This window comes from Hippocampus bargibanti, linkage group LG02 (assembly GCF_051943395.1).
Source record: "Hippocampus bargibanti isolate YZ-2025 linkage group LG02, ASM5194339v1, whole genome shotgun sequence".
Lineage (NCBI taxonomy): Eukaryota > Metazoa > Chordata > Actinopteri > Syngnathiformes > Syngnathidae > Hippocampus > Hippocampus bargibanti.
Window position 1 is genome coordinate 3,087,954 of NC_142735.1, and position 25,514 is coordinate 3,113,467.

Below are 25,514 nucleotides of genomic sequence, written 5' to 3' on the forward strand. Positions count from 1 at the left end.
ACCATTCGGTGTCGGGTCATTGCATTGTGTAGTGTGTATGTGTTTGCTGCACCCTGTCATGTTTGTTTCATCTTGGCAGATTTTTACTCATGGTTTTCTTTGATACTTTGTATTTTTCTGTTCGGATGATTTTGATGTTTTAGATTTTGTTCCTGCTGATTTTATTTGAATACGATTTATCAAATACAACCTCCTGCTCCCCCCTGTCTGCCCTTTGGGATCCACCACGAACGTCACCTTGCAAACCGTGACAACTTTCACTTTCCCTGTGGTTACTTTGGTCTGATGATCAGCTGTCACTAATTTGCTTTTCATATTAATAATGCCATCATACATATACTACAATATAATAATAACAACAGCATAATGTTTACATTATTATTATTAATATAATTATTATTACATTATTGCATAATAATTACATTTGTCCACCTGTCTACCCTAATCCCCCTTCTCCTCACTTCTGTGTGTGTCTGTAATTCTCCCCTCCCTCTTCTACCACGCATATCGACAAATCACGTGCGGCTTTAACTGAAGACTTGTGGCGGGGAATAAAGGGAAAAAAGTCAGCTCCCATTTCCGGCTCCTTGTTCAGAATCGCATTCTGTTGGTTCACTTCAGAGATCCGGCTCTAAAAACCGGCTCATTTGCGAACGACACACCACTACAACACACAGATGGCGTCGCTTCTGCAGCCAGATAGAGTCGTCTATCTGGTTCGGGGAGAGAAAAAGATCCGGGCTCCTCTATCCCAGCTGTATTATTGTCGTTATTGCAGTGAGCTACGATCCCTAGAATGTGTATCTCACGAGGTACGTTGTCTGGTTTTCTTTAGTTTTCATTGGTTTTGGCTTTAGCATCGTACCATCCTTATTCTGGCTACTGTCGTTAGCTTGCTTGCTAACTAGTATGACTAATAGGTGGGCTCAAGGGGTGCTATCTCGTATTTGGATTGGTTCTTCATACTGCCAGTCAGGACGTGTCAAACTATCCTTTCATTTCATTGGTTGTTTGTGTGCGGTTTAACTTCCGTATATGTTCTGAGTGCTCGCGTTGATGGGCGTTTTAAGCTAATTAGCCTTCCGTTTGCTAACTGTTCATCGTTGATGAGTTTATTAAATATCGTGACCGAATGGTTTCAGTAAACATTTATTTTACTGCATTATAATTTATCATACACCCTGGTTCTCTTCGATTTGTCCACGAAACCTGTTAATTTCCGCACCGATAACAAACACCACACCCAGAAACGCCAACATTGTGCTCCCCTAAATTTGAGAATTTCTGAAGTGACTTTTGCTGTCACCGGCTTGATATCTTTGCGCTTTTATAACAAAACTCCAAAATATGCATTGGTGTGTGCCGATATATTATATAATTGATCTCGTTTTTCTTCATTTCTAACCCCAACCAACCACTCTCTAATCAGGTGGACTCCCACTATTGTCCAAGCTGCTTGGAAAACATGCCATCTGCAGAGGCTAAACTAAAAAAGAACAGGTTAAGTTAATTTGACATTGACCTCTACATATCTCCACAGTAGATATTACAATTGATCTTTTTGTAACAGTCAGTTGATTTACTTTCTTCCAATATTGTTGCGGCAGGTGTGCCAACTGTTTTGACTGCCCATGTTGCATGCACACCCTGTCGACTCGGGCCACTAACATCCCGGCTCCTCTTCCTGATGACCCTACCAAGACTACAATGAAAAAGGCGTACTACCTGGCCTGTGGCTTCTGCCGTTGGACCTCTAGAGATGTAGGAATGGCTGACAAGTCAGTGGGTGAGTGCTGATTTGTCACATGTGGTACATGTGACTATTCTCATGTTGAAAGATAATTTTCTTTTGTTTTGTTTATGTTCATTGCAGCCAGCGGTGGGTGGCAGGAGCCAGAGAACTGTCATAATCAACGGGTATGCCTCTCCCCTTCTGTTGGCAGTTATTTACATTGCCTTGGGTGATCACAATTTTTCATGTGCTGAATAGATGTCTCTGACGGGATCCTTGGAACAGTCAGCAGCTCAGAGTGTATTTTTGTACAGTGGAACATGTGTGGTTGAGCATAATCTGCTATATAATGAAATTGCAATGTACTCAGCCTTTCAAATATAAATTTATATATTTATAATATAGATGAAGATAGCGTGTAGTAGGGATGTGTGAGTGGTACTACTGTGTGTCCTGTATGGCAGTGTTTTTTAATCTTTTTCGATCCAAGGCACGTTTCTTTCATTGAAAAAAAATCCCGCAGTATAAACCATGACCTGAAAATGTGAACTCTAACAATTGATTGTCAAATTGTCACTATGAACATTTTTGAACATTAACATAGTATTAGAACACCTTGATTAGCAATCAAATCATCATCAATCCAATATTTAGTGTGTTTATTTTAATCGCAATTAAAATATGGCCAATTAGAACTTTAACTTATTTTTTTCTGTGTGACCATCGGTTCTTTTCCTCCAGTAATATTGTATCAATCCGTTTTTCCATTTTGAGTCTTTCAATAATTCCAACATCCCTCAAATGACTTTTCTGATGAATGTGTCAATTTAGGTAGTCGATCTTCCATTTGGTCTATATTTTTCCATCAGAAAATTTACTTACAGCTTAAGCTTTGCTGAATATTTGGCTGAGCAGATCATTCTCACAAGAACATGTCATTTTTCGAACTGAACATTAAAAAGTGTATCTCTCTGCCTCAGATAAACAAGTTATTGGAGTATTACCAGCAGCTGGCTCACAAAGAGAAGCAGGAGCGTGACAGGAAGAAGCTGGCCAGGAGACGACAGTGCGCGCCTCTGGCTTTCTCGGTACGCACTTTCCGCTGAGACAAACAAAAAAAGCCATTTAAAAAAATCACAGTATTTTTGGGGAAATGTTAGCAAAAAAAATTCTTGCGACAAGGAATGAGGAGATTGATTCCACACATTGCTCACAAATATGGCTTCGGCCATTATTTTTCTAGTACAGAGTGACAATGTACAGGTAACATCCAAGTTACGACCGGGTCCCATTCCGACAAAACGGTCATAAATCAAACGGTCGTAAGTCGAAATCCATTCAAAATGACCGACGTGATGTTTACACGACAGGATAGTATATGATGTCAATCTGTTGTTTTTAAGCAACATTTTCGACTAAATACTATTATATACCAAACTGTTCATTTATAACTTTTAGTGTCATTTTTATCATTTTATATTTTGTATTATGAATTTTTATTACTGTATAACTACCTGAAATGTATGCAAAACTATTTACTGTACAGTTCATTTATAAATTTTATACTTACCGTTTAGTGTCGTTTTTATCATTTTATATTTCATTTTATCAATTTTTATTACTGTACCTGTAAAGTGTACAAAACTGTTTATTGTACTGTTCATTTATAAATGTTATACTTACCCTGCTCTCCCTGCTAACGGCCAGAAGAGGTCGCCCGACACACACACTCGGACTCAGGCGGACGCCCCGAAGGAGGAAAAAAAAAGCAGTGCAGAGGAGTACTACAGGAGATAATAATAATAATAATAATAATAATAATACATTTAATTTCTAAGCGCCTTTCAAAACTCTCAAGGACACTTTACATTCACAGTATAAGAACTTTTTTTTGCACGGGTGAGCAGCGGCAGCTATTCCCGCCAGCGTTCACACTACCCGGAAGTAACACAGCAGCAAAGTTATGAAAGGAAGAGGAAAGAAAGAAGTAGAAAAACAAAATACAGTTTATTCGGGAATTTAAAATTTGACGTGAAGATGTTGCCGAGACGGTATCTGCATTGTATAACTACTGTAGTGAGTGTAGTCACGCTTTGCTGTGCAAGTGTGTGACATGCTGGCTGGCCAAAATTGTAGTACGCGTTGCCGGCTGCTTGCGCGTTGCGGTGCTAGGTGTAGAATTAAAAAAAAAAGGGTCGGGCCGTCATGGTCGTAAGTATGGGTGGTCGTAACTCACGCCGGTCGTAACTCGGATGTTACCTGTATAATAAATATATAAAAAGTTTAAAAGCAAGTATTTTGTGACAACTGCTTTACATTTTGTTACATGCTGTGCCCAACAAATTCTCTGGGTGACCATCCAATGTTAAAAAAATATTTAAATTATTTGGTTCTACAATAATTTTCCATTATATACTGAAAAAACACAATTTATAAAAGTGACATTATTCCTCAGAGTTGAATTGCTTGTTGAGTTTGACTTCTCAGACAAGCCCAGTCCACTGTGTCAAATTTGGGGGATAAAAAGGTGAATTCAGTGAGATGTTTCTCATTAGTCACTGTGAAACTTGGAGAGCTCCCTAAAATTCGAAGAATACGCATCAGAGCAAATGATGATGCTGAATGGTCTCTTGCATGCAAATTCATCATGCATTTTAGTTGTGTATGACACATTCTCTCATATCCCATCACATAATGCTACACAAGTTAACTTTTTCATGTCTTGACGCATGGTTAATGGGCAACCGACGTCACTTTTTTGTGTTTTAACTGACATCAGAAAAATGTTTTATAGCATCTAAAATACCCAAAACACACAGTATGATATTTTTATTCAAATGCAAAACACCCATAAAAATGACTTAAAGTGTCCAGTTATGAATATGATTCAAATAGTTCTGAAGAGGAAAGCATACATGTTTGCAATCGATTAAAGAATTTATTCCATGTCATTTTGAGGCAAATGGGCGGGGGTGGGGGATGTCTCACCCAAAAAGAGGCAATAAAATGGCCACCGATCTGTGAGGAATGAATCAGCCCGTTTCCACAGGCTGATACATTCCTTCCATGGAGCTCGACTCCCTCTGCTGGCGGCTTTTGGATGTAACACAAGGGTTTAAAAAACAGTACAACAAAATGCATTGACGTGATGGAAAGATGCTACAATGCGTCTTTTTTACGGTCAGGAGGCGGTCCTTTTCTGACGTCACGTGAGGACTCATCACCAACTCAAAAACAAGACTGCCTGAATGTTCAGAGCGAGTCTTAAAATGTAAAATATAGCTATATGCGGTGGAATATTATTAAAATACGCCCAGTAGAAGTTATTTGAAGCCATTTTACAAATTATGGACACAACTTGTCCGGAGACGTCGGTTGTCCTTTCAAGGACAATCGACCGCGTAAGCGACACACAATGCGTTACATTGTGTTGATCCGTGTTAATGGCAAAATTAGAAGGAATACACATAAATAATGCTTTGGTGAATCGTTGTGTGTTGCACCAAGACAAATCAGCCCATTTCCAACGGAGCTTGGGCGCCATCTTGTGCATTTTCTGGGCGCTACATTCGAGTCCAGACGCCTCAAAATGATACGGAAGGACTTCTTTAATTGATTGCAAACATTTATGCTTTCCTCTTCAGAACTATTTGAATCATATTCATAACTGGATGAGTAACACGAAAGCATCTTCTCCAACTCTGAAGCCATTGTTTTGATTCTTCAGCAAGGCAAGACATCCTGGCGTGACGTCACGAACAAGGGGGCGGGACCTTCTGAAACTCACCAATTCCGGGGTCATTTTGAAGTAGTTTTGGGACATTAAGTAATTTCTATTGGTGTTTTGCATTTGACTAAAACTATCGGCCCGCATGTTTTTTTTTTTTTTTTTTTTTTTTTTTTTTAGATGCTATAAAACATTTTTCTGATGTCAGTTAGGAAACAAAAAAAATGGTGTCGGTTGTCCTTTAAATTGTGATATCCTCCATTCCAATCCAGAAGTTGCACTGTTTATTGCTGTTGCACGTCAACTTATGTTTGCCCAACCTCTTCATGCATCTTTATTCTCTCCCTTTTCATTTGCTAATGCATCCCGGTATTTTGCTTTTGACCCACACCAGCAACACACTATTCATGTGGTGGTGAGTTATATTTGCCTATTTGCTCTTTAGTGTGCCACGCCGACTTCTCATTAGTTAGTGTGTGACCTCTCTGATCACATGAATGCCCCTGTGGGGGAATCATAGCCACACAGCAGAGTCTTTTTGTGTCTGGTTAGCAGGGGAGAAGAGCCATTTTAGTGTGTTATGAAATGTAACGTCGAAAACAAAGTGCTTATCAACATTCCAACAACCTATTCTGTATCAATTTTCCCCCCCTTATTTCACAAAGCCTCAGTTCAATTTCATCGAATTTCCCGAAAATTTGCAGATGACGCTACAATACAATACAGAATGATTTATATAGTGCTTTAACCACAGTTGAAGCTGTAACAAAGCGCTTAACATGGACAACTATCGTATACAGGAAATAAAGCAGTCACAAAGATAGTAGAAACATACCTGTCAACCGGGTGTATTCTGTACGATTTTTGCACATTTTTAGACATTTTTAGAAAATTTGTACGGGAAACTGAAAAATTCTTAAATATAATTTTGAGATTCTTTCAATTCCGTTTTCATCATTAAATATTAGCAGTAATGTTAATTATAACAAGTATTGCTACTCGTAAAAAGCAAAGGCGACAACTGAGAAAACAAGTCCATGCGAAAAGTCTCGAAGAAACAAAGGTTTGGAGAAGACAAGTTCCGGATAAGTGGAATTTCGATTTTGAAATCAGTTAAATTAAAAATTTGACCTTGTTTTTTGCCATTATATCATTAATATTTTTTAATCAACATTATACATCGTAAGAACACAAATACAAATTCATTTTTTTCTGTGGTCCACGGCAAAAAAAAGCTACAATGCTCTACAACACAGGTGTCGAAGTCAAGGCCCGCGGGCCAAATCTGGCCCGACACATCATTTTTTTTCGGCCCGCGAAAGCAAATCAAACTTGTTAAATTCCATGATGATTGCTAAAATCTGAGCTAAAATTTCATATTTTTGGATGTCAACCACAATAAAAGTCATTATTCTTATCTTCAAATTCATAACGGCCCTCGAGAGGAAACCATAACTACAATGTGGCCCGCGGCAAAAAATGACTTTGACACCCCTGCGGTGCAACAAAGAACGTACTTGATTATTGCTAGAAATATGTTATAACTTGTTTACATGTGAAATTTTGTTCATAAAATTGCGCGATGAAATATTACATACGCATGTTTTTTTTTCTCGGTAAGTAAGGAAAAAATTAGCCGTTTGTAAGGTCGCAGTGTCTCGCAGGTTAACAGGTATGGTAGAAAGCACAAGGGACATACAGTATATCTTGTTCAAACTTATGAGAATTGAACTGAGATTTGTTCCGAAGATGACATAACGCTGAATAAAAATCAACACAGTGTTCAACACAAAATGTATGTGTTAATTCTCTCCTGCTTATCCTAATCTGAAGCATTTTTGTTTCATCATATAAATTCATTGCTTCAGAGTCTTGACATAGTCGTCTTGCTACAGTTGTTTCTCCATCTTGTCCATTTTATTTCACGCTGCACACGTCGCCTTCCGTTAAAAGTAGCCTTTAGAACAGGGGTCTCAAACTCAATTTACCCGGGGGCCGCTGGAGGCAGAGTCTGGGTTTTCCACAAGAAAATCACAGATAAAACATTCCAATGTTCTCAAAAGCTTTATTTTTAACACACAAAAAATTAATTAAACAAATAAATGGAAAAATGAATAAAAAAATAAATGAACCAGTAATAAATAAATAAAATAATGATCGTAAGGCAGTTACAGACGACTGAAAAAAAAACCACAGTAAAACTAATTATTGTAATGAAGTTTCAAATGTCTGTATTCATAGTTCTTTAATCTTTAACTTTCTTAACATAAAGAAAATATTGAACATTAACTGTCCTAAACATTGCTTATCTTGCCTACATGTTCAGCTCCACACACAAGTTTCATTCATATCAATCATGCGGGCCGCACTAACATTAATCTTTCATATCAAGGCGGGCCGCAAAATATTATTTCGGGGGCCGCATTTGGCCCGCGGGCCGTGAGTTTGAGACCCCTGCTTTAGAAGGAAACGAAAAAAAAAGTCGCTGTAGAATAGGTAGCCTTACTTGTGTTGAATACCTAAAAAAATATCTGTATATAATCTTGTGCAGGAAAAATACGGCCTGGGGACACGACTGCAGAGACAGAGGTCTGGAATGCCCATTTCTACCCTGGCAAGGCTTTCGTGAGTTACATTTTTGCATCATATACCGAAACAAACCTTTTTTTATTAACTCATTCACTGTCATTCATGAATTTATTCAGCGATTGAAAGTATGATGTAGAGCACCATTCCCGAATTTGTTCGGGTTTTGTTTTTTCATGCTTCGGCACCGATAAAGCACTGGCCATGGTCTCTGGCAATGTTTTTTTTTTCTTTTCCACTAGGGGGCAGCATTGTTCCTGCTTCAGCTGTTATTAAAGGGCTATATAAACCAATACAATAATAATATCATCACCATAACCATAATCATAATAACCACAATTATAATCATAATAATAATAATACATTTGATATCTAAGCTCCTTTCAAAAATCTCAAGGTCACTTTACAGTCACGGGATAAGTTTTTTTTTCTGTGGCTGAGCAGTGGCAGCCACACTCAACCCCGAAGTAACTCAAATAGATAGGAAGCCAGCTATCTAGCGAATAGATAGCTAATAGCTGGCGAATAGATAGCTATTAGCTAGCGAATAGATAGCTAATAGGTAGTGAATATATAGCTATTAGCTTGTGAATAGCTAGCGAATAGATAGTCAAAATACAATACATATTGATTTATATAGCGCTTTATCAACATGTATGTTTTGTATTGTATTTTGGACAGCCGCCTTCATTTCAATCTCATATAACTCCAGACCCATATAATTTAGGAATTAACTTTTTTTTTTCTGATGAAAGAAGATAGTCCAAAGTTTATAACACTGTATTGAATGTTTATATAGTCCTAAAACTCGAAATTGTGTGGGCCTGGAATTCGAGTGATAATGACAAAAACCCTGGCACTGGAGTGGACACTTTTTTGCACATGTCTGGCAGTGAATGAGTTAAAATGCACGATTGTAAGGCATCGTGGATACTTTAGGTTAACTGGTAAAAGACAATTTGTTTTTGCAAGAAATATGTAATAATAATAACACTAAATTTTATTTATAAGCGCCTTTCAAACCTACACACTCCATGTTCAAAGTCTGCTGAAATAGACTCGTAATGATTGAAAAGGTGTTGGATGGATTTGACTCTTGATTGCTGGACATGTTTCTTTGCAGACTTAAAGAGGGGGAGGACCAGCGAGAGATCAGTATTGAGCCTGCTCAGGCTCTTGATGAGGTAGAGCCTCTGCCTGAAGATTGCTACACAAGGCCTGTCTGCTTGCCAGAGGGTAAAACTTTCCACTCTTTAATGTTTGCACACTTCGCTGATGTGTTAGTTGCACTAATTGGAACCAATAGTTGTGCAAGACCGGACTTTTCTTGTATTCATCAAAGACATCATTTAAAAAAAAAAGATGATTATTCCTACATGCTGCAAGTCATCTGGGTTTGAATGGAACATTTGGGATTTTTCAGAACAATGAAAGCAGTCTTCATTGTTCTGAAAAATCCCCAAGCCTGCAAAAGATGCTTCCAAAGCACACAAATGTGGTTGAGAAGGAAAAACGGTTTCATGTTTAAATGAATCAGCAGAGTCTTGATCTCTATCCCAGTGAAAAAGCTAAAATCTGCCATGTGTGAAAGAAACCAGGCAAGCATTCAAGTGCTTTACTGCAATTCAAGGCTGGGGATAAAATATCGTCTGACAGGTGCAAGAAGGTTTGCTTGTGAAGAAAGTTTGCAGGCACTCATTCGTATTAAATTGTTAGCTGCAAAACATTGATTCATATCCAAGAATTTGATTACCGGTACATTCAATCCATTAATTAGTAATAATAATAATACATTCCATTTACAAGCACCTTTCAAAACTCTCAAGGTCACTTTACAGTCACAGGATACGTTTTTCTGTGGGTGAGCAGCGGCAGCCACACGCACCGATGTTCACTCAATCCGGAATAACTCTTATAGATAGAAAGCTAGCTAGCTAGCTAGATAATAGATAGCTAATTGATAGATAGCTAGCCAGCTAGATAGATATATAGCTAATAGATAGCTAGACAGCTAATAGATAGCAAATTGATAACCAGCTAGGTAGCCAGCTAGGTAGGGAGCTAGGTAGCTAGCTAGGTAGCCAACCAGGCAGCTAGATAGCCAGCTTGGTAGGTAGCTAGGTGGACAGCTTGGTAGGTAGCTAGGTGGACAGCTAGGTGGACAGCTAGGTGGGTAGCTAGGTAGCTATCTACTTAGCCAGCTAGCTAGGTAGCCAGCTAGGTAGCTGTCTACATAGCTAACAAGATAGATAGCTGGATAGCGAGCTAAATAAAAAGAAGCAAAGCGAGGAAAAAAGAAATAAGAATAAAGTCATGAGGAAAAGACAAAAAAAAGCTAAATGGGATGAAAGAAAAGCTGAACTAAAGAGTGAAAAAAGAAAAAAAAGGCACATTTGAAGAGCGCGACAAAATGGCCGCCACGGGAAAAAAGGAAGAGCAGCGCCTCCACCAAGAGTGTTCGTCGAGCAGTCGGTCGTATTCCAGCATCAAGTTGCCGGCTTGTTTCTTCATGGCCAAAACGTTGCCTTCGCCTTAGCATGTTAGCTACGCTAGTTAGGATCGTTTTGCTTACGGAGCTCGTTTGTTCCAAAGGAGTCTGTCTGCACACGCTCACAGAACTTGTATGTTTCGCAGCACACCAGCGCAGGCACGTTGAAGGCTTTGGCCACCAGAGCGATTTGTAGGGATGATTATAATAAGTTACTTCATAATTTAAGGGGGTGGGGGGGTTCTCTTTGTAGTGACCCGTCTGCGCCAGCGCCTCCTGCAGCCTGATTTCCAGCCCGCGGGAGCCTCGCAGCTGCACCCGCGGCACAAACACCTCCTAATGAAGCGCTCACTCCGCTGCAGGGTCTGTCAGTGACGTGCCGGTTTAATAATTAATATAGATGCCATCTTTTGATTGATTTGAATTTCATGTTAATGCCTCTGTTCGTTTTTTTCTTCCCCTTAGAAATGTGAGCACAACGTGAGCAAACCTGAATTCAATCCAACCTCAATCAAGTTTAAACTTCAACTGGTGGCTGTGTGAGTGACGAGTATCTCACATATACTGTACATTGAACACGCATTTAATTGTCGGTTGCAACGTTTAGCCCCAACTTCTGCCATTCAGTTAACACAATGTTAACAAGTTGCCCGATTTATACTTGTTTATGTGCAGCAGTGACTATCTTTCAGTGTCATTTCAGCATACTACAGTATAATGGAACATTTTGGACAAATGTTTAAAGAAAAAGTATATACAGACGCTCCCCACCTTACGAACGAGATACCGTCCGAGCGGTTGTTCGTGAGGTGAATTTGGTCGTAAATTGCTTCAGTACTATATTTTGTACGGATTGTATGTTTAAGTCAAACACTGAACGGGGAAGTATAAAACACAGATGCTCTAACAGTCGGAAAATAAATTCACACCAACTGTATCGTACCTCGACATATATCTTTGGGTCTTTAGTAAGCCATTACTGAAGCTGCTGGCACGTCATTACTGAATGACGTGCCAGCTGCCATTACTTTTTGTTATGCATCGCCATTCGCGTCCTCCTGTAGCGTCAACTGGCAAGAGGGATCTCTTTTCCGCCCACACACTCTACGCAGCCAATCGTAAGCGACCATGGCGAATCGGTGCCTGAACCCGTTTGACAACACTTCAACATAGCGCTGATTGGTCAGCCTTGTTGTCCGTCGCATCAACATCCAGCCCTTGAAACCTCTAATGCAGGGGTGTCAAAGTCATTTTTTGCCGCGGGCCACATTGTAGTTATGGTTTCCTCTCGAGGGCCGTTATGAATTTGGGGAACCCAATAGAATGTTTAAATCCCTTCAAATATTACATATAGAGCACACAGCAAATTAATGAATAACTCGTTTTCAAATCTGAAGTCAAGAATAATGACTTTCATTGTGGTTGACATCCAAAAATATGAAATTTTGGCTCAGATTTTGACAATCATCATGGAATTTAACAAGTTTGATTTGCTTTCGCGGGCCGAAAAAAATGATGTGGCGGGCCGGATTTGGCCCGCGGGCCTAGACTTTGACACCTGTGCTCTAATGTGTCTGTGTGCGTGAAGCACAGTGCGTAGCCAATCACAAGCGAGCTGGGCCGAAAAAAGACGGCAATACAAAATCTAACTTACAGCATCTCTGTCCAAATATTTTTTGACATACTGTACCCGCAAAAATGTTCGTATGTGCCGTTAGTCGTAACTCCAATGTTTGTAAATTGGGGAGCGTCTGTAATCGGAAATTACTAGGGCTTTTCTTTCGTTGTCGAGGAGTTTAACTGTCGTTCTACCTTTCCTTCTGTAGGAGTTACATCCCTGAAGTTCGAATTATGTCAATTCCCAATCTGCGCTACATGAAGGTAAGCCTGTCTAATTAGACTTTGGAAAAGTTGTAAACATTTTACTCAGTTGCATTTGTGTATTTTTATCTGGCATTGGAAATTGTGGCTGGTTCCATAAAGTAGCAGCGATGTAAACTGGACGCTTCATTCTCTTGTCACTGTAGGAGAGCCAAGTGCTGCTGACTCTGACCAACCCGGTGGAGAACATCACCCATGTTACGCTGGTTTCTTGTGATGAGGAAGATCCTGATGACATCAACAGCACTGCGGAGGTAATACAGCCGTGCCTCACCTCAGGTCCTCTTTGAATCCTGATTGTTGATTTGAATGTCATGAGTTCTTCCAAAAAGGTAAAATGGCCTCCCGTTATTTTTTTTTTTTTGTAGCACTTGTTCACTATACGCAATTAACTTGGTTTATATAAATTATTATTATTATTGTTATTTATGGCATTGTATTTGTGATTATATTTTCTTTATTATAGTACCTATACTCGTCTGTGGCTTTTAAGTGTCCTTGAGCGCTTTGACAGGCGCTTAAAATGTAATGTATTATTATGATTAAATTCAGAAAAACAAAATGGAGCGCAGTATCCCGTAATGGTTGTCAGTTAACTTAACCCCACTTTTCAAGTGAATTTGATGTATGATTAACAAAAAAAAGACACATTTGGGGATTTGAAAACTGCTTTGAATTTCAGCCAGGTGGGCAGCACTGCCATCTTTTCCTTCGGCCATCTGAACCTGGCAGTGTTTGTCTCATAATGGACTCAGATCCAGTTTGACTTCCATTTGTCATCTGGAATAACGACCATTTGATCAGCGACGCGATTCCATTCGATTACAGTCCGCTAAGCCCGACATGTTACCGTCAGCCGCTCCGAGGCTTGGCCTGGCCGGCCGGGCCCACTGCGACAGCCTGTTTGTCTTGGGCCCCTTTCAATGATGAAGTCACAGACTCTGACTGGATTAGTCAGAGCTTCTGGACAAAGCGAGAGCTTGACCCATTTTGAGACGCATTGCGGCTCAAAATAAGTGTGCAGTTGTCCTTCTGCTTCGTTTGATATTCAAACACCTGGAAGGCCTTGTGCTCGACTGCTTACGTTGACCAGCTCTTCCAAAAATAAAGGTTAAGGAGGTGGCTTGGCTCACCTCTAGGTGTGACATGATTTCGCTGAACCGTGCAGTTGACTAATTTGCTCATGACTCAATGGGTGAAATGCTCATTTTTGCACATATTATGCCGGGAGGTGACATCAGTCATGTCATGAACTTGCAGACTCCATTTGAGGTCAATGTTGGGATATGATTTTTACAATTACCGTATGAGTGAGTTGCTAGTTCTGTAGCCACAAAGGGACATAAGTCTTCTTGTGCCGGTCCCAAGCATACAGAGGGTTGTGTCAGGAAGGGTATCCGACGTAAAAGCTTAGCCAAAACAAACAGGCGGATCAAACCTCTAAAGATGGAGGACACCGATTTGCTGTGGCGACCCCTTGAAGGGAAAAGCCAAAAGGAAAAGAAGATTCGAGTATAACGCGCACATGTGTATAACGTGCACCCGTGTATAGTGCGCACCCCTAATGTTCAATTAAAAATCCGTATAAAATTTGGATTCACTTTTTCTCAGCTCAGACCAAGCATTGTGATAAAAATCATTTATTGACAATGTAGACACTGAATCGAAACTCTATATTACACTAAACTCGATATTGGTAATTGTGCAAAACAGCAATGCTTAACTCGCGTTTCAGTGTGGGCGAGGAAAGGAAATGAAGCGTAGCTAAAGAAATAGTAAACAACAATAAAAAAAAAAGGAATGCATGTGATCCAGGTCTTTCCGAGAATCGCAACTGAAGGGCGAGAATAGCCATGCAAATGCTGCCCCCTCTTGGAAGCAATAAAGCATTAAGTATATGAGATTTTTTTCCCCCTAGTCCTTGTTTATAACGCGCACCCAAACTGAGTTCTTTTTTAGGTAGAAAATTTTGCGCGTTATACTCGAATAAATCCGGTAGTTTGAATTTATTGTTGCATCATACACCTCCAAAACTATATTGTATTAGATTAACTGACACTTTATTTGTCTAACAGTGGAGACATTTACATTTCACAGCAGCAAAAACAAAATAATGGAGCTGCTGTAAAGACAGCCACTCACGTGACGCCATCTTGAAGCAAAAAACAAACAAATAATGTGACAACACATATGACACAAACAGTCATTCAATCGTAAGCACTTTCTGCACCCTTTTTGTCACATTTAGCAGTTCTAGATGAAAGAGGAGAGGATAAAAGTGTCCTTTTCACCAGTGGATCAGGGACGTCATGGTGGAATGAGCACGTCTGCTACAAGCTAAATGTTGAAAGTATACACGAAGCTGTAGCATTCATTGACAAAAAGAGCTTGTTTCACATCTCTTGTCCCACGTAAATCTGCTTCAATTCCAAGCCGCGGCAGTTCCACATACGCATTGGCGTGACTTAATTCACCTTACAAACAACAGTTTGGAACATATAGACGCTCCCCAACTTATGAACGAATATGTTTCGAACGGTCGTTTGTAAGGTGAATTTGTTCGTAAGTTGATTCAGTGTTATATTTTGTATCGAACGTATGTTTAAGGCTTGTATAAGTAACCTTTATAGGTTTGTACCGAAAAATAAACATTTAATAAAATATATGCTCTATAGAGATATGTACAACTGGAGAGAATACAGTGAGACCTCAACTTACGAACTTCCCAGACAGAGTGTGTAAGGCGAAAAGTGTGTATCTCAAAAAAAAATTCCCATAGGAAACCATTAAAATGGGAATAATCCGTTCCCGGGTTTCCATAAAATATACTTTTCAACTAAATAAGCCTTAAAACTACACACAACATACCTTATTCTATGTATAATAAATGTGCAATTGTATTCTAATGAAAGAAATACACTGCATTGTATCATAGTCACTTTATTTACATTTGTGATGGTCATTTATGGCTTGATGGAATGGCGTTGGAGGTCGAAGGTCAAAGGGAATTGCTGTTTGGAAAGAGAGGCCCATTACATGACGACTGTAATTAAAGAAATAAACTGCTGTAAAATAAAGTTTTATTTACCTTTTTGATGGTCGTTGATGGCTTATGGAAGGAGAGTCACCTTCCATAAGTTTTAATTTTCATAAATTTGATGTTTGTAAGACAAAAAGTTTGTAAGTTGAGGTCTCACTGTACTACATATGTTACTATAAAAATGTTTGTATTTACTGTTGTTTGTAACTTGAATGTTCGTAAGTCGGGGCGTGTCTGTATCTCGTTCGTAAGTTGGGGAGCGTCTGTAAATTGAAAGGAGGTTGTCAAGAGGTCTTTTTGCCTGTGGAGGTGCTCGATATGCAATTAAACTGCGCTGCTCTTCTTGCAACACAATAATCGATATGAATTCAACTAAAAATGTCAAGACTGTAGTTATATTTGTGAGTCAATTGAGTCAAGACCACAATTGTGAGGCTCCCGGGTGACCTCGTGCAAGAGGAAAGGATTAACCATTTGGCTGATGTTTATTTTGAAGGTCATCGTGCCCCGCAAGGAGCTAGTGTTGGCAGGAAAGGATGCCGCCGCTGAGTATGATGAATTGGCCGAAGCTCAAGACTTTCAGGATGACCCGGAGTAAGTGTCTCACTTGTACTAATTCAATCCAACTATGAATCAGCTCTGACGCCTTGTCAGAGATGTTCGGTTGGGCACTGTAAACAAAGGCTCGAACATAGGAAGATTATCTTTTACTGCCGGCAGGGGACGCAGCTGTTCATGACCGACGCCCACCTTCTGCAGCCTTCTGCCAAACTATTTATTGAGAGTATTTGCAAATTTAAAGGACAACCGACGTCTCCGGACAAGTTGTGTCCATAATTTGTAAAATGGCTTCAAATGACTTCTACTGAGCGTATTTTACAAAGATTCCCCCGCATATAACTATATTTTACGTTTTAAGACTCGCACTGAATTTTCCGGAAGTCTTGTTTTTGAGTTGATGACGAGTCCTCACCCTACGTCACTGAAGGAACGCCCCTGACTGAAAAAAAGGACACAGTGTAGCAGGCCTTCCATCACGTCAATGCATTTTGCTGTACTTTGGTCTGAAAATGTCATGTAGGACCAAAAAGAGGCAGAAGAGGGCGACAAAGCTCCATGTAAGGAATTAGTCAGCCTGTGGAAACGGGCTAATTAATTCCTTACACGGCTTTGTCGCCATTTTCTGCATCTTTTGGGTGCGACATTTCCCACCCCTGATGCCTCAAAATGGCACGGAATAAATTCTTTAATCGATTGCAAACATGTATGCTTTCTTCTTCAGAACTATTTGAATCATATTCATAAATGGATGAGTAACAAGAAAGCATCTTCTCCGAATCTGAAGCCATTGTTTTGATTCTCCAGAAAGGCAAGACGTCTTGGGGTGACATCACGAACAAGGGGGCGGGACCTTCCGAAACTGGCCACTTCCGGTTTCAAATTTAAGTACTTTTTAGACACTTTAAGTCATTTTTATTGGTGTTTTGCATTTGACTAAAATATCATACTGCATGGTTTGGGTATTTTAGATGCTATAAAACGTTTTTCTGATGTCAGTTAGGAAACAAAAAAGTGACGTCGGTTGTCCTTTAAGTGATACATTAGTAAAACACACTCTTCTTGATTTGAATACCACACCCCTGGACATCCCAAGCACCAAAAACTATAAAACAACAGAACATTGACATTTTAATTGGTTGTCCTTTCCATGAACTGATAGATGTGTAACCTGGTTAATGACCCTTCCTATGAAGGAGTTTACCAAATCCTAAATTAGTCCAAGGCCAGATCTCCTACATGAAGATGACAGTTTAACAGGCTGTGTCTGTTCACCTCAGATTGACCCCAGATTTTCTGTGCTTCCAGTGTGGGCCTTGTGTACGACGGCATGAAACATTAAAAGGACAACCGACACCATTTTTGTTTCCTGACATCAGAAAAACTTTTATAGCATCTAAAATACCCAAAACACGCAGGCTGATATTTTTAGTCAAATGCAAAACATCAATAAAAATGAGTTAGTGTCCCAAAACTACTTCAAACTCGCCTCGGAGATGGCGAGTTTCAGAAGGTCCCGCCCCCTTGTTCGTGACGTCACGGCAGGACGTCTTGCCTTGCTCTAGAATCAAAACAATGGCTTCAGATTTGGAGACGATGCTTTCTTGTTACTCATCCAGTTATGAATATGATTCAAATAGTTCTGAAGAGGAAAGCATCAATGTTTGCAATCGATTAAAGAAGTCCCTCCTGATCAATTTGAGCCGTTAGGACTCCAATGTAGCGTCCCAGAAAATGCACAAGATGGTGCCCAAGCTTCGTTGGAAATTGGCTGATTTGTGTGCTGGGAATTTGTGTCAACTAGTAACAAATAGTAGTCTTGGTGCAACACACAACGATTAACCATCGCGTTATTTATATTTCGCGTTATTTATATTTTCCTTCTAATTCGTGTTGATGGCGAATCAACACGAAGTTTTCAGACCAAACAAAGTACCCAAAATGCATTATGTGTCGCTTTCTCGGTCAGGGGCGTTCCTGATGTGACGTCACGTCAGTAATCGTCACCAACTCGAAAACAAGACTTCCTGAATATTCATCGCGAGTCTTAAAACGTACAATTTAGCTATATGCCGTGGAATCTTTGTAAAATACACTCAGTAGAAGTCATTTGAAGTGATTTTACAAATTATGGACACAACTTGTCCGGAGGCGTCGGTTATGCTTTAAATATGATAATTCTATTCTATCTATTCTCTATCACACCTCTTCTGGTTTCTTCCCCAGTGTTGTTGCCTTCAGGAAATCCAACAAGATTGGTTTCTTCATCAAAGTGATCCCCCGCAAAGAGGACGACGCTGATGTCACCGCGTCATTTAAAATCCGACACGACTTCCAGGATCACACCGATCCCATCAGGCCGAGCGAGGAGGGTGTTGATGTCACCACCAAAACTATTTGGTTGACGCACCACGTCGAGCTGAGGCTGGGGCCACTCGCGCCCTAAATACCCATAAACGGGCTTGCTTGCCTTCCAAATCTAGTTTCCAATTGTTTCTTATTGCGCTTAATGAAGGTTTCAAATTGGCAGCAAATATATTTCTTTGTCAGTTTGCACCAATCGATGTGGAATTATGGGATACATTTTGCAAAGAATTAATTGGAATTGGCTTTTCACTATAATTGAGCGGTCGCCTATCTGTAGCTTGCATGTAAGTCAATTTTTTGGCAGCAAACGGACACCCCCAAAAAAACTGAAACTAAATAAAATCATAACGAGACAAAGTTTGGTCTTGTATCATGTTCTATTTGGATTATGGTAAAATAATGTATATTTTCCGCTGTATAAGGCGCACCGGAGTATAAGGCGCACCCTCAATCATTTGTGTATTTTCAAACTTTTTCCATATATAAGACGAACTGGAGTATAATGCGCACATTCAATGAATGAAAAAAGTTTTCAAAATATAACCAATATATAAAACTTCCAAATATAAGCAGTGTTTGAAATAACGTCTGCCCGGATGCCCTGGGCGTGCAACTTTTATGTCGGGCGTACAACTTACAAAACGTCTCAGCCCAGGTGGCCGACAACTTCTTCAAGAAAAAAAAAATTCAAATCAAAAGTTTGCTTTGTTTCAATAAAGCAAACGTTTGAATGAAGATTTCAAAATCAGAATAAATTATTCTAATTTCGAAATCTTCGTTCGGTTTGGAAAGTTTGGAATTTCGGTTCGTTTGGCAATTTGCATCCTCGGCTCGGCAGCCAATCGGAAGCCTGCTTTGTGGTTCCGTACTTTTTCCAAAGTACAGTGAGACCTCGGCTTACGAACCCCTTGAACTCTTCGGTTTACGAACGTTACATTTATGAAAATTTTACCTTGTCAGACAAACTATTTTTCGGGATACACACGGAGCTGCCACAATGTGTGATGTGTCGTGTGTCGTGAACGAGCCCATTCTCCCAACAAGAAAATGGTGGCCACCCCAGTCTTCGGTTAAAGCCACGTGATTGGTCAAGAACGCAGCAGTGGGTGATCGGGTTACAGACAGAGCGAGAGTGAGGCCGTTGTCCAAAAAACAAAATGCCGTCTTCGGTTAAAGCCATGTGATTGGTCAATAACTCAGCAGTGGGGGGCGGGTGGGTGGGGGGGTTAAACATTAAAGAGACAGGCAGACAGAGAGAGTGAGAAAACACACACACACACATGAAAGGGAGATGACAGAGCTTGAAACAAAAAAAACAAGTGATACAATTATCACAGCGAAAGCACCTATAAGGGATCATTCCTCAAGATGGTGAAAGAAGCCTATGTTCCTCATCAAGTGTTTAATTCTGAGGAAACAGGACACTCCATTCCATCAAGCCATTAACGACGTTCACAAAGGTAAATAAAATGACTTTTATGGTCGTTGATGGCTTATGGAAGGAGAGTCACCTTCCATATGGACTGTTGGTAACTTAACCTCTGGCGCTGTTCGGTCGTGTGCTTCCGCCGAAGATCACTCTGCCAGCCGTGGTGGGTGTGTATTATGAAAATAATGCTTATTATAAGGTTTAATTTTCATAAATTTGACGTTTGTAAGACAAAAAGTTTGTAAGATAAGGTGTTTGTAAGTTGAGGTCTCACTGTATATATGTATTGCATTGGATTTTGGACAGCCGCCCCCATTTCAAGCTCAGATGACTCCAGACCCATATCATTTAGGAATTCACTTTTTTTTCTGATGAAAGAACAGAGTGCAAGTTTTCTAAAGCTGTATGGAATGTTTATGTAGTCCTAAAACTCAGTATTCTGTGAGTCCTGGAACTCAAGTGACAATGACAAAAACCCTGGCATTGGAGTGGTCACTTACACGCCTGGTAGCGAATGAGTGACACGCAACCGTTTGTCCTAACACTGCTCTCTCCTGCACAAACACAAACATGCGAGCGCCTGCCGTAACTTCCTCAGACAGGAGCAACGTACTAACCCGCACGGATCATCTATAATAAATATTACAACTGTCAATGCACACACGCTGCTGTACTCTGCTTTGTTCTCGGGCAAATAGAGAACAAACTGTTGACACTATCAAAAACTGTACTTGACAGTACCGCTTGTCTTTTGGAGCTGTGCTTTTTTTTTTTTTTGCCGTCAGTGTTGTAAAGCTGCTGTCATTTTCGCTTCCAATCTGTACCCTTGCTAAAACGAAGAGTCAAAATAAACAAATTCTTCTGTCTTGACGAATAAAATGACATCCTGGAAGCAACGGGTGAAAGATGTATTATGTTTATTGGCTTCTACAAATCTTGCGCAAACATACCGTGAGACAACACATTATGAATGGCGGCACAGTATTGAGTGGTTAGCATGTTTTGCAGAGGTTGTGGGTTCGATCCCAGTTGCGGCCTACCTATGTGGGGTTTGCATGTACTGTACTGTATTTTCTGGTGTATAAAGCACACCATAGTATAAAATGCACCCCAAAGCTTTCCATATGCAGTAAAGTCTCGTTATATCGATATTCTCGGGAGTCGGAAAAAATATCAATATAACCGGACTATCGATATATCCGATCCTGCGGCATGTAAATTTTCTCCTTGCGTTCATAGAAATAGTATCGTAATAAGCAGTACTATCGATATAACCGATATCGATAGAACGAGACTTTACTGTACTGTATGAGGCACATCGGAGTATAAGGCACTCCTTCAATTAATGAAAAAAGTTTTCTAAATGTAATACATGTATATAAATACATCAAGGGTTTCAAATATAAGGCACACAACATTATAAGGCGCTATAGTGGAGGCTGGGGTTACGCATAATTTGGATTGGATTGGATTAGACTACAAGCTAAATGTTGAAAGCAAACACGCAGCAGTAGCTGTAACTTCTCCAGGGGGAAATGGAGTCTGTGGCTGCTGACAGTAGTTGCGTGACCTGTTGTGGCTCAATATGACTTCACATATAAGGCGCAGGGTCATCTTTTGAAGAAAATCAAGGCTTTTGGGTGCGCCTTATACACCGGAATATATGGTGTGTGTATATCTATATCTGTTTAGCTAGCTACCTAGCTATCTACAGTATCCATCTAGGTAGCTAGCTGTATGAGAGATGACGGTGTCTTCACATAGTGGAATGGATACAATAGTCCTGGAACATCATACTACAAACTAAAGTGGATTTTTTCAAAGTTCAAATACAGTAAAGTCTCGTTATATCGATATCGGATATATCGATAGTCCCGGTTATATCGATACTATTTCTATGCACGCACGGAGTAAATTACATGCAAACAGGGTCGGATATATCGATAGTCCCGGTTATATCGTTATTTTTTCGGACTCCCTTGAATATCGATATAACGAGACTTTACTGTATAAAGAAATCCAATGGGAATAATAGATCACCTTTTGAAAAAAAAAAATCAAGGCTTTTGGGTGCGCTTTGTACACCGGAAAATACGGTACTCCCCATGCTTATGTGGATTTTCTACGGATCCTCTGGCTTTCTGCCATATTCCTTAAACATGCATGACAGGTGAATTGAAGACTCCAAATTGTCCCTGGGTGTGAGAGAACCCAGAGAGAACCCACGCAGGCCTGAGGAGAACATGCTAATTCCGCATCAGGGAGGCCAGAAGCAGGATTTGAAGTGACGACCTCTTCGGCGTGCAACCCCCACAACTACCGGGTCGCCCGCTGTTAATTATTTACGTTTGGGCTAACTTAATTTGTTTTGACAGTTTATACATTTGTATGCTGCATAATAGCTAAATGTGGATGCATCATGTTTACTTTTAACGCCGGGCTCCCACTAATTGACCTGAGACCTGACTTGAGAATCCCTGTGCGTTTATATTTCATGAGCCTTTCTGTAATGCATTCGGGGACCTTTTCCATTCACTGATTTATAGACCCGTGTCATCCACGGAATGCACTGTTGTTTTAAAGTGCACTAAAACGCAGTTTAAATAAATTTATAAATAACTACATCAATAAATATATACATAAATAAATAACATATGATAGTATTGGTGGCTAAACCAGTCATTTACTATATTTTCCGGTGTACAAGGCGCATCGGAGTATAAGGTGCCCCCCTATGAATAGTCTATGACAGTAGTTGTGAGGCCTGTTGTGGCTCAATATGACTTCGCATATTAGGCACACCTGCGTATAAGAACAAAATTAAGGCTTTTGGGTGTGCCTTATACACTGGAAAATACGGTAATTTGGAACAGAATAAAAGTGTGTGTGTGGGTGGGGTGAAACTAGACAACATGATTATCGTTAAGACGTTTGGTATCATTGCAGAGTTAAATTCGTTTTTATCTAAGGTTTTGTGATCACTCTATTTTGTAAAAACAATATGAGAGCCAGTGTAAAATATTTTAAGCAATAATTCATGATATCTTGGTTCTTATAAGTAAGTCTCGCTCAAACAATAAGCGTTTCAGATGATGGAGGAAGATGGATGTCCACTATAGTAGTGTTTTTCAACCTTTTTGAGTCAGGGCACGTTTTTTTACATTGGAAAACTTTTGCAGCACAACACGAATCAAAAATGCCATAAATAACATTCTGAACAGTATATTTAATAACAATATAATTTATCAATTGATTTACACTTAGTCAGTGTGAAACCAGGGCTTGTTTAGATGACGTGTATTATTCGGTCGTTTGGAGGAATAAGGCAATCAGCTACGTGTTTCCACACGGACGAATATTAAATTACAGTCTTTACTGCCATATGGACACCGGACAATGTCATCATATTTGCAGACAATGTTTAATAAATGTTTTACAAAATTGTAAATGTTAAAAAAAAGTGACATTGGCTAAATTCTCCCGGCACACCTGATGATCTCTCACGGCACGTAAGTGATTTAATGCGTTAATCGTTTGATTACCACTAGGTGTCGCTGCAGGCTGATTCATTTATTTTCACACCTTGTTTCGAGATGGTGAGGCAGTCATGAGAGGACATTTTCCTCATCATCTACTGACTGTGCCTCAACAGATCTGCTTGAATGGCGATCATGATGTTCCTCCCAAGCAGTCAGAGGGCACCACACATCTGCGCCTCAATGTTAACAAGAAGCCAAGCTAGACGAAACGTTATCTGGAAATGAAATATCATCGCCAACACCAAGGTTAGATGGAAAATGCTATTTTATACACACGGGACTTCTTATGGGTAATAAGGCAGTTGGGTTATTCGATGCGTATCTGCTCTGTAAACAGACACTCTCCATCTGTGTAATAAAGCAATGATTTTCTTTTATCTCAAGCAGACATAAACAGCTTAGAAGAGAGGCCATACAACGCCCCTTAAAATGAGGTAATAAAATCGGCACAGAGTGAATCTGTGCCACAGAAACGGCCCCAAAGCACATTAAAAGTCACTAACTGAATTCTAGTGCTCTTCTAAACCTCCAGTGGTTGTTTCCTGGTGAGTGGGATGCCGTATAGTATTGAGAACAGGACACCACCAATCAACTATGCTCAAATATACATAGCCATGGCCACAATTCACTTGAGATCAACATTTATTGGAAATGAGTCACCCTATTGTCAGAAGATCACCTAACAGATCATAAATTTATTAGACTTTCCAAAGAGTGGGAGAGGGTAGCTCCATTATGGCTCCACAGCACACACACCAGTGTTGTATGATCGTTATTCATGTTGGAGATGATGCGATGAGCTCCTAAAACAGATGATTTGTTTTATTTATTTTTTGTCTGACGATCATCTATTTTGTGGTGTAATTCTACTCACGATCACAATTCTACTTTGAGGTTGTGTTAATTTGAAAGGACAACAGAAAGTTATTGTCACAGGCAAATTTAGGCTGAAAATCTTTCTTAATCCTGCTTTTTAAAACTAAAGAATGCGATGGCTTCAGGTTCATTTTATAATGTACATATTTACACATTATTTTGGGTGTCAAGTGTGATAAATGTGTTTATTTTGGGGGCAGGTGGTTGTTAAAAATCAACGTGTATTGTATTGTATTGTATTGTTATTAGTATAGGCCAGTGCGTAGTTTTGTTGAATGTCGTCCACTGCAATGTGTTTGTGTGTGTATGTATGTATGGATGTATGTATGTATGTATGTATGTATGTATGTATGTATGTATGTATGTATGTATGTATGTATGTATGTGTGAGTGTGTATGTATGTATGTATGTATGTATGTATGTATGTATGTATGTATGTATGTATGTATGTATGTATGTGTGTGTGTGTGTGTGTATGTATGTATGTATGTATGTATGTATGTATGTATGTATTTAGGTAGGTATGCATGTATGTATGTATGTGTGTGTGTGCGTGCGTATGTATGTATGTATGTATGTATGTATGTATGTATGTATGTATGTATGTATGTGTGTGTGTGTGTGTGTGTGTGTGTGTGTGTGTGTGTGTATGTATGTATGTATGTATGTATGTATGTGTGTGTGTGTGTGTGTGTGTGTGTGTGTGTGTGTGTATGTATGTATGTATGTATGTATGTATGTATGTATGTATGTATGTATGTATGTATGTATGTATGTTGCTCATTTTGAAATTAAGCATTTAATACTCATTATGTGTTTAAATATACCCCTGCATTTGGTTGGCCATCTTGTCAATTCCAAAGTCAGATGGGCTCGGCTGACCTTAATGAGGACTTGTGCTTCAGAAAATAAACAAGTCATTTTTTCCTCTCGCTGGCACACTTTGAAAAGTGCTGCCTGTGTTTAAAAATCAAACCGGAAAGATTATTTTCATAATCCTCAAATCAAATTTACATAATACTCAAGTGCTTTGTTGCAATGGGTACTTCACACTCAACTTGTTTTCTTCATGTTTACCGTAAAACGGTCTTCGTACATTTGACAGGGATTAGCCATGACTATCAGCGACGATATCACTCTTGAATACATTTATTTCATTTGTCTCATCATTCTACCTCTGTGCTCCTTCAAGGACAATCGACGCCATTTTTTTGCTTTCTAACTGACATCAGAAAAACGTTTTATAGCATCTAAAATACCCAAAACACGCAGGCTGATATTTTTAGTCAA

At 39.6% G+C, this 25,514-nt stretch overlaps 1 protein-coding gene across 2 annotated transcripts; it reads left to right on the top strand.

Annotated features, from left to right (window-relative positions):
- The first annotated feature begins 617 nt into the window (after nucleotides 1–617).
- Nucleotides 618–18,628, top strand: dctn4 (dynactin 4). 2 transcript variants are annotated; one of them, XM_089020766.1, is made up of 14 exons: nucleotides 618–812; nucleotides 1,430–1,500; nucleotides 1,608–1,786; nucleotides 1,874–1,917; nucleotides 2,713–2,820; nucleotides 5,854–5,874; nucleotides 8,011–8,084; nucleotides 9,169–9,281; nucleotides 10,787–10,896; nucleotides 10,999–11,072; nucleotides 12,360–12,414; nucleotides 12,561–12,668; nucleotides 15,951–16,048; nucleotides 18,239–18,628. In XM_089020766.1, the coding sequence occupies exons 1-14, from the start codon at nucleotides 678–680 to the stop codon at nucleotides 18,456–18,458; spliced, it is 1,410 nt and encodes a 469-aa protein (XP_088876892.1). In that variant the 5' UTR covers nucleotides 618–677; the 3' UTR covers nucleotides 18,459–18,628. The 2 variants fall into 2 exon arrangements, with proteins under 2 accessions (XP_088876892.1, XP_088876901.1); XM_089020775.1 differs by lacking the exon at nucleotides 5,854–5,874 and having other exon boundaries at nucleotides 623–812.
- Nucleotides 18,629–25,514: the final 6,886 nt, after the last annotated feature.

Excerpts from the sequence above, each read along its gene's own strand:
- dctn4 (XM_089020766.1), top strand. The coding sequence starts at position 678 with ATGGCGTCGCTTCTGCAGCCAGATAGAGTCGTCTATCTGGTTCGGGGA. Across the intron at positions 1,787-1,873 it reads AATGGCTGACAAGTCAGTGG|CCAGCGGTGGGTGGCAGGAG; the intron begins GTGAGTGCTGAT and ends TGTTCATTGCAG. Across the intron at positions 1,918-2,712 it reads AGAACTGTCATAATCAACGG|ATAAACAAGTTATTGGAGTA; the intron begins GTATGCCTCTCC and ends TCTCTGCCTCAG.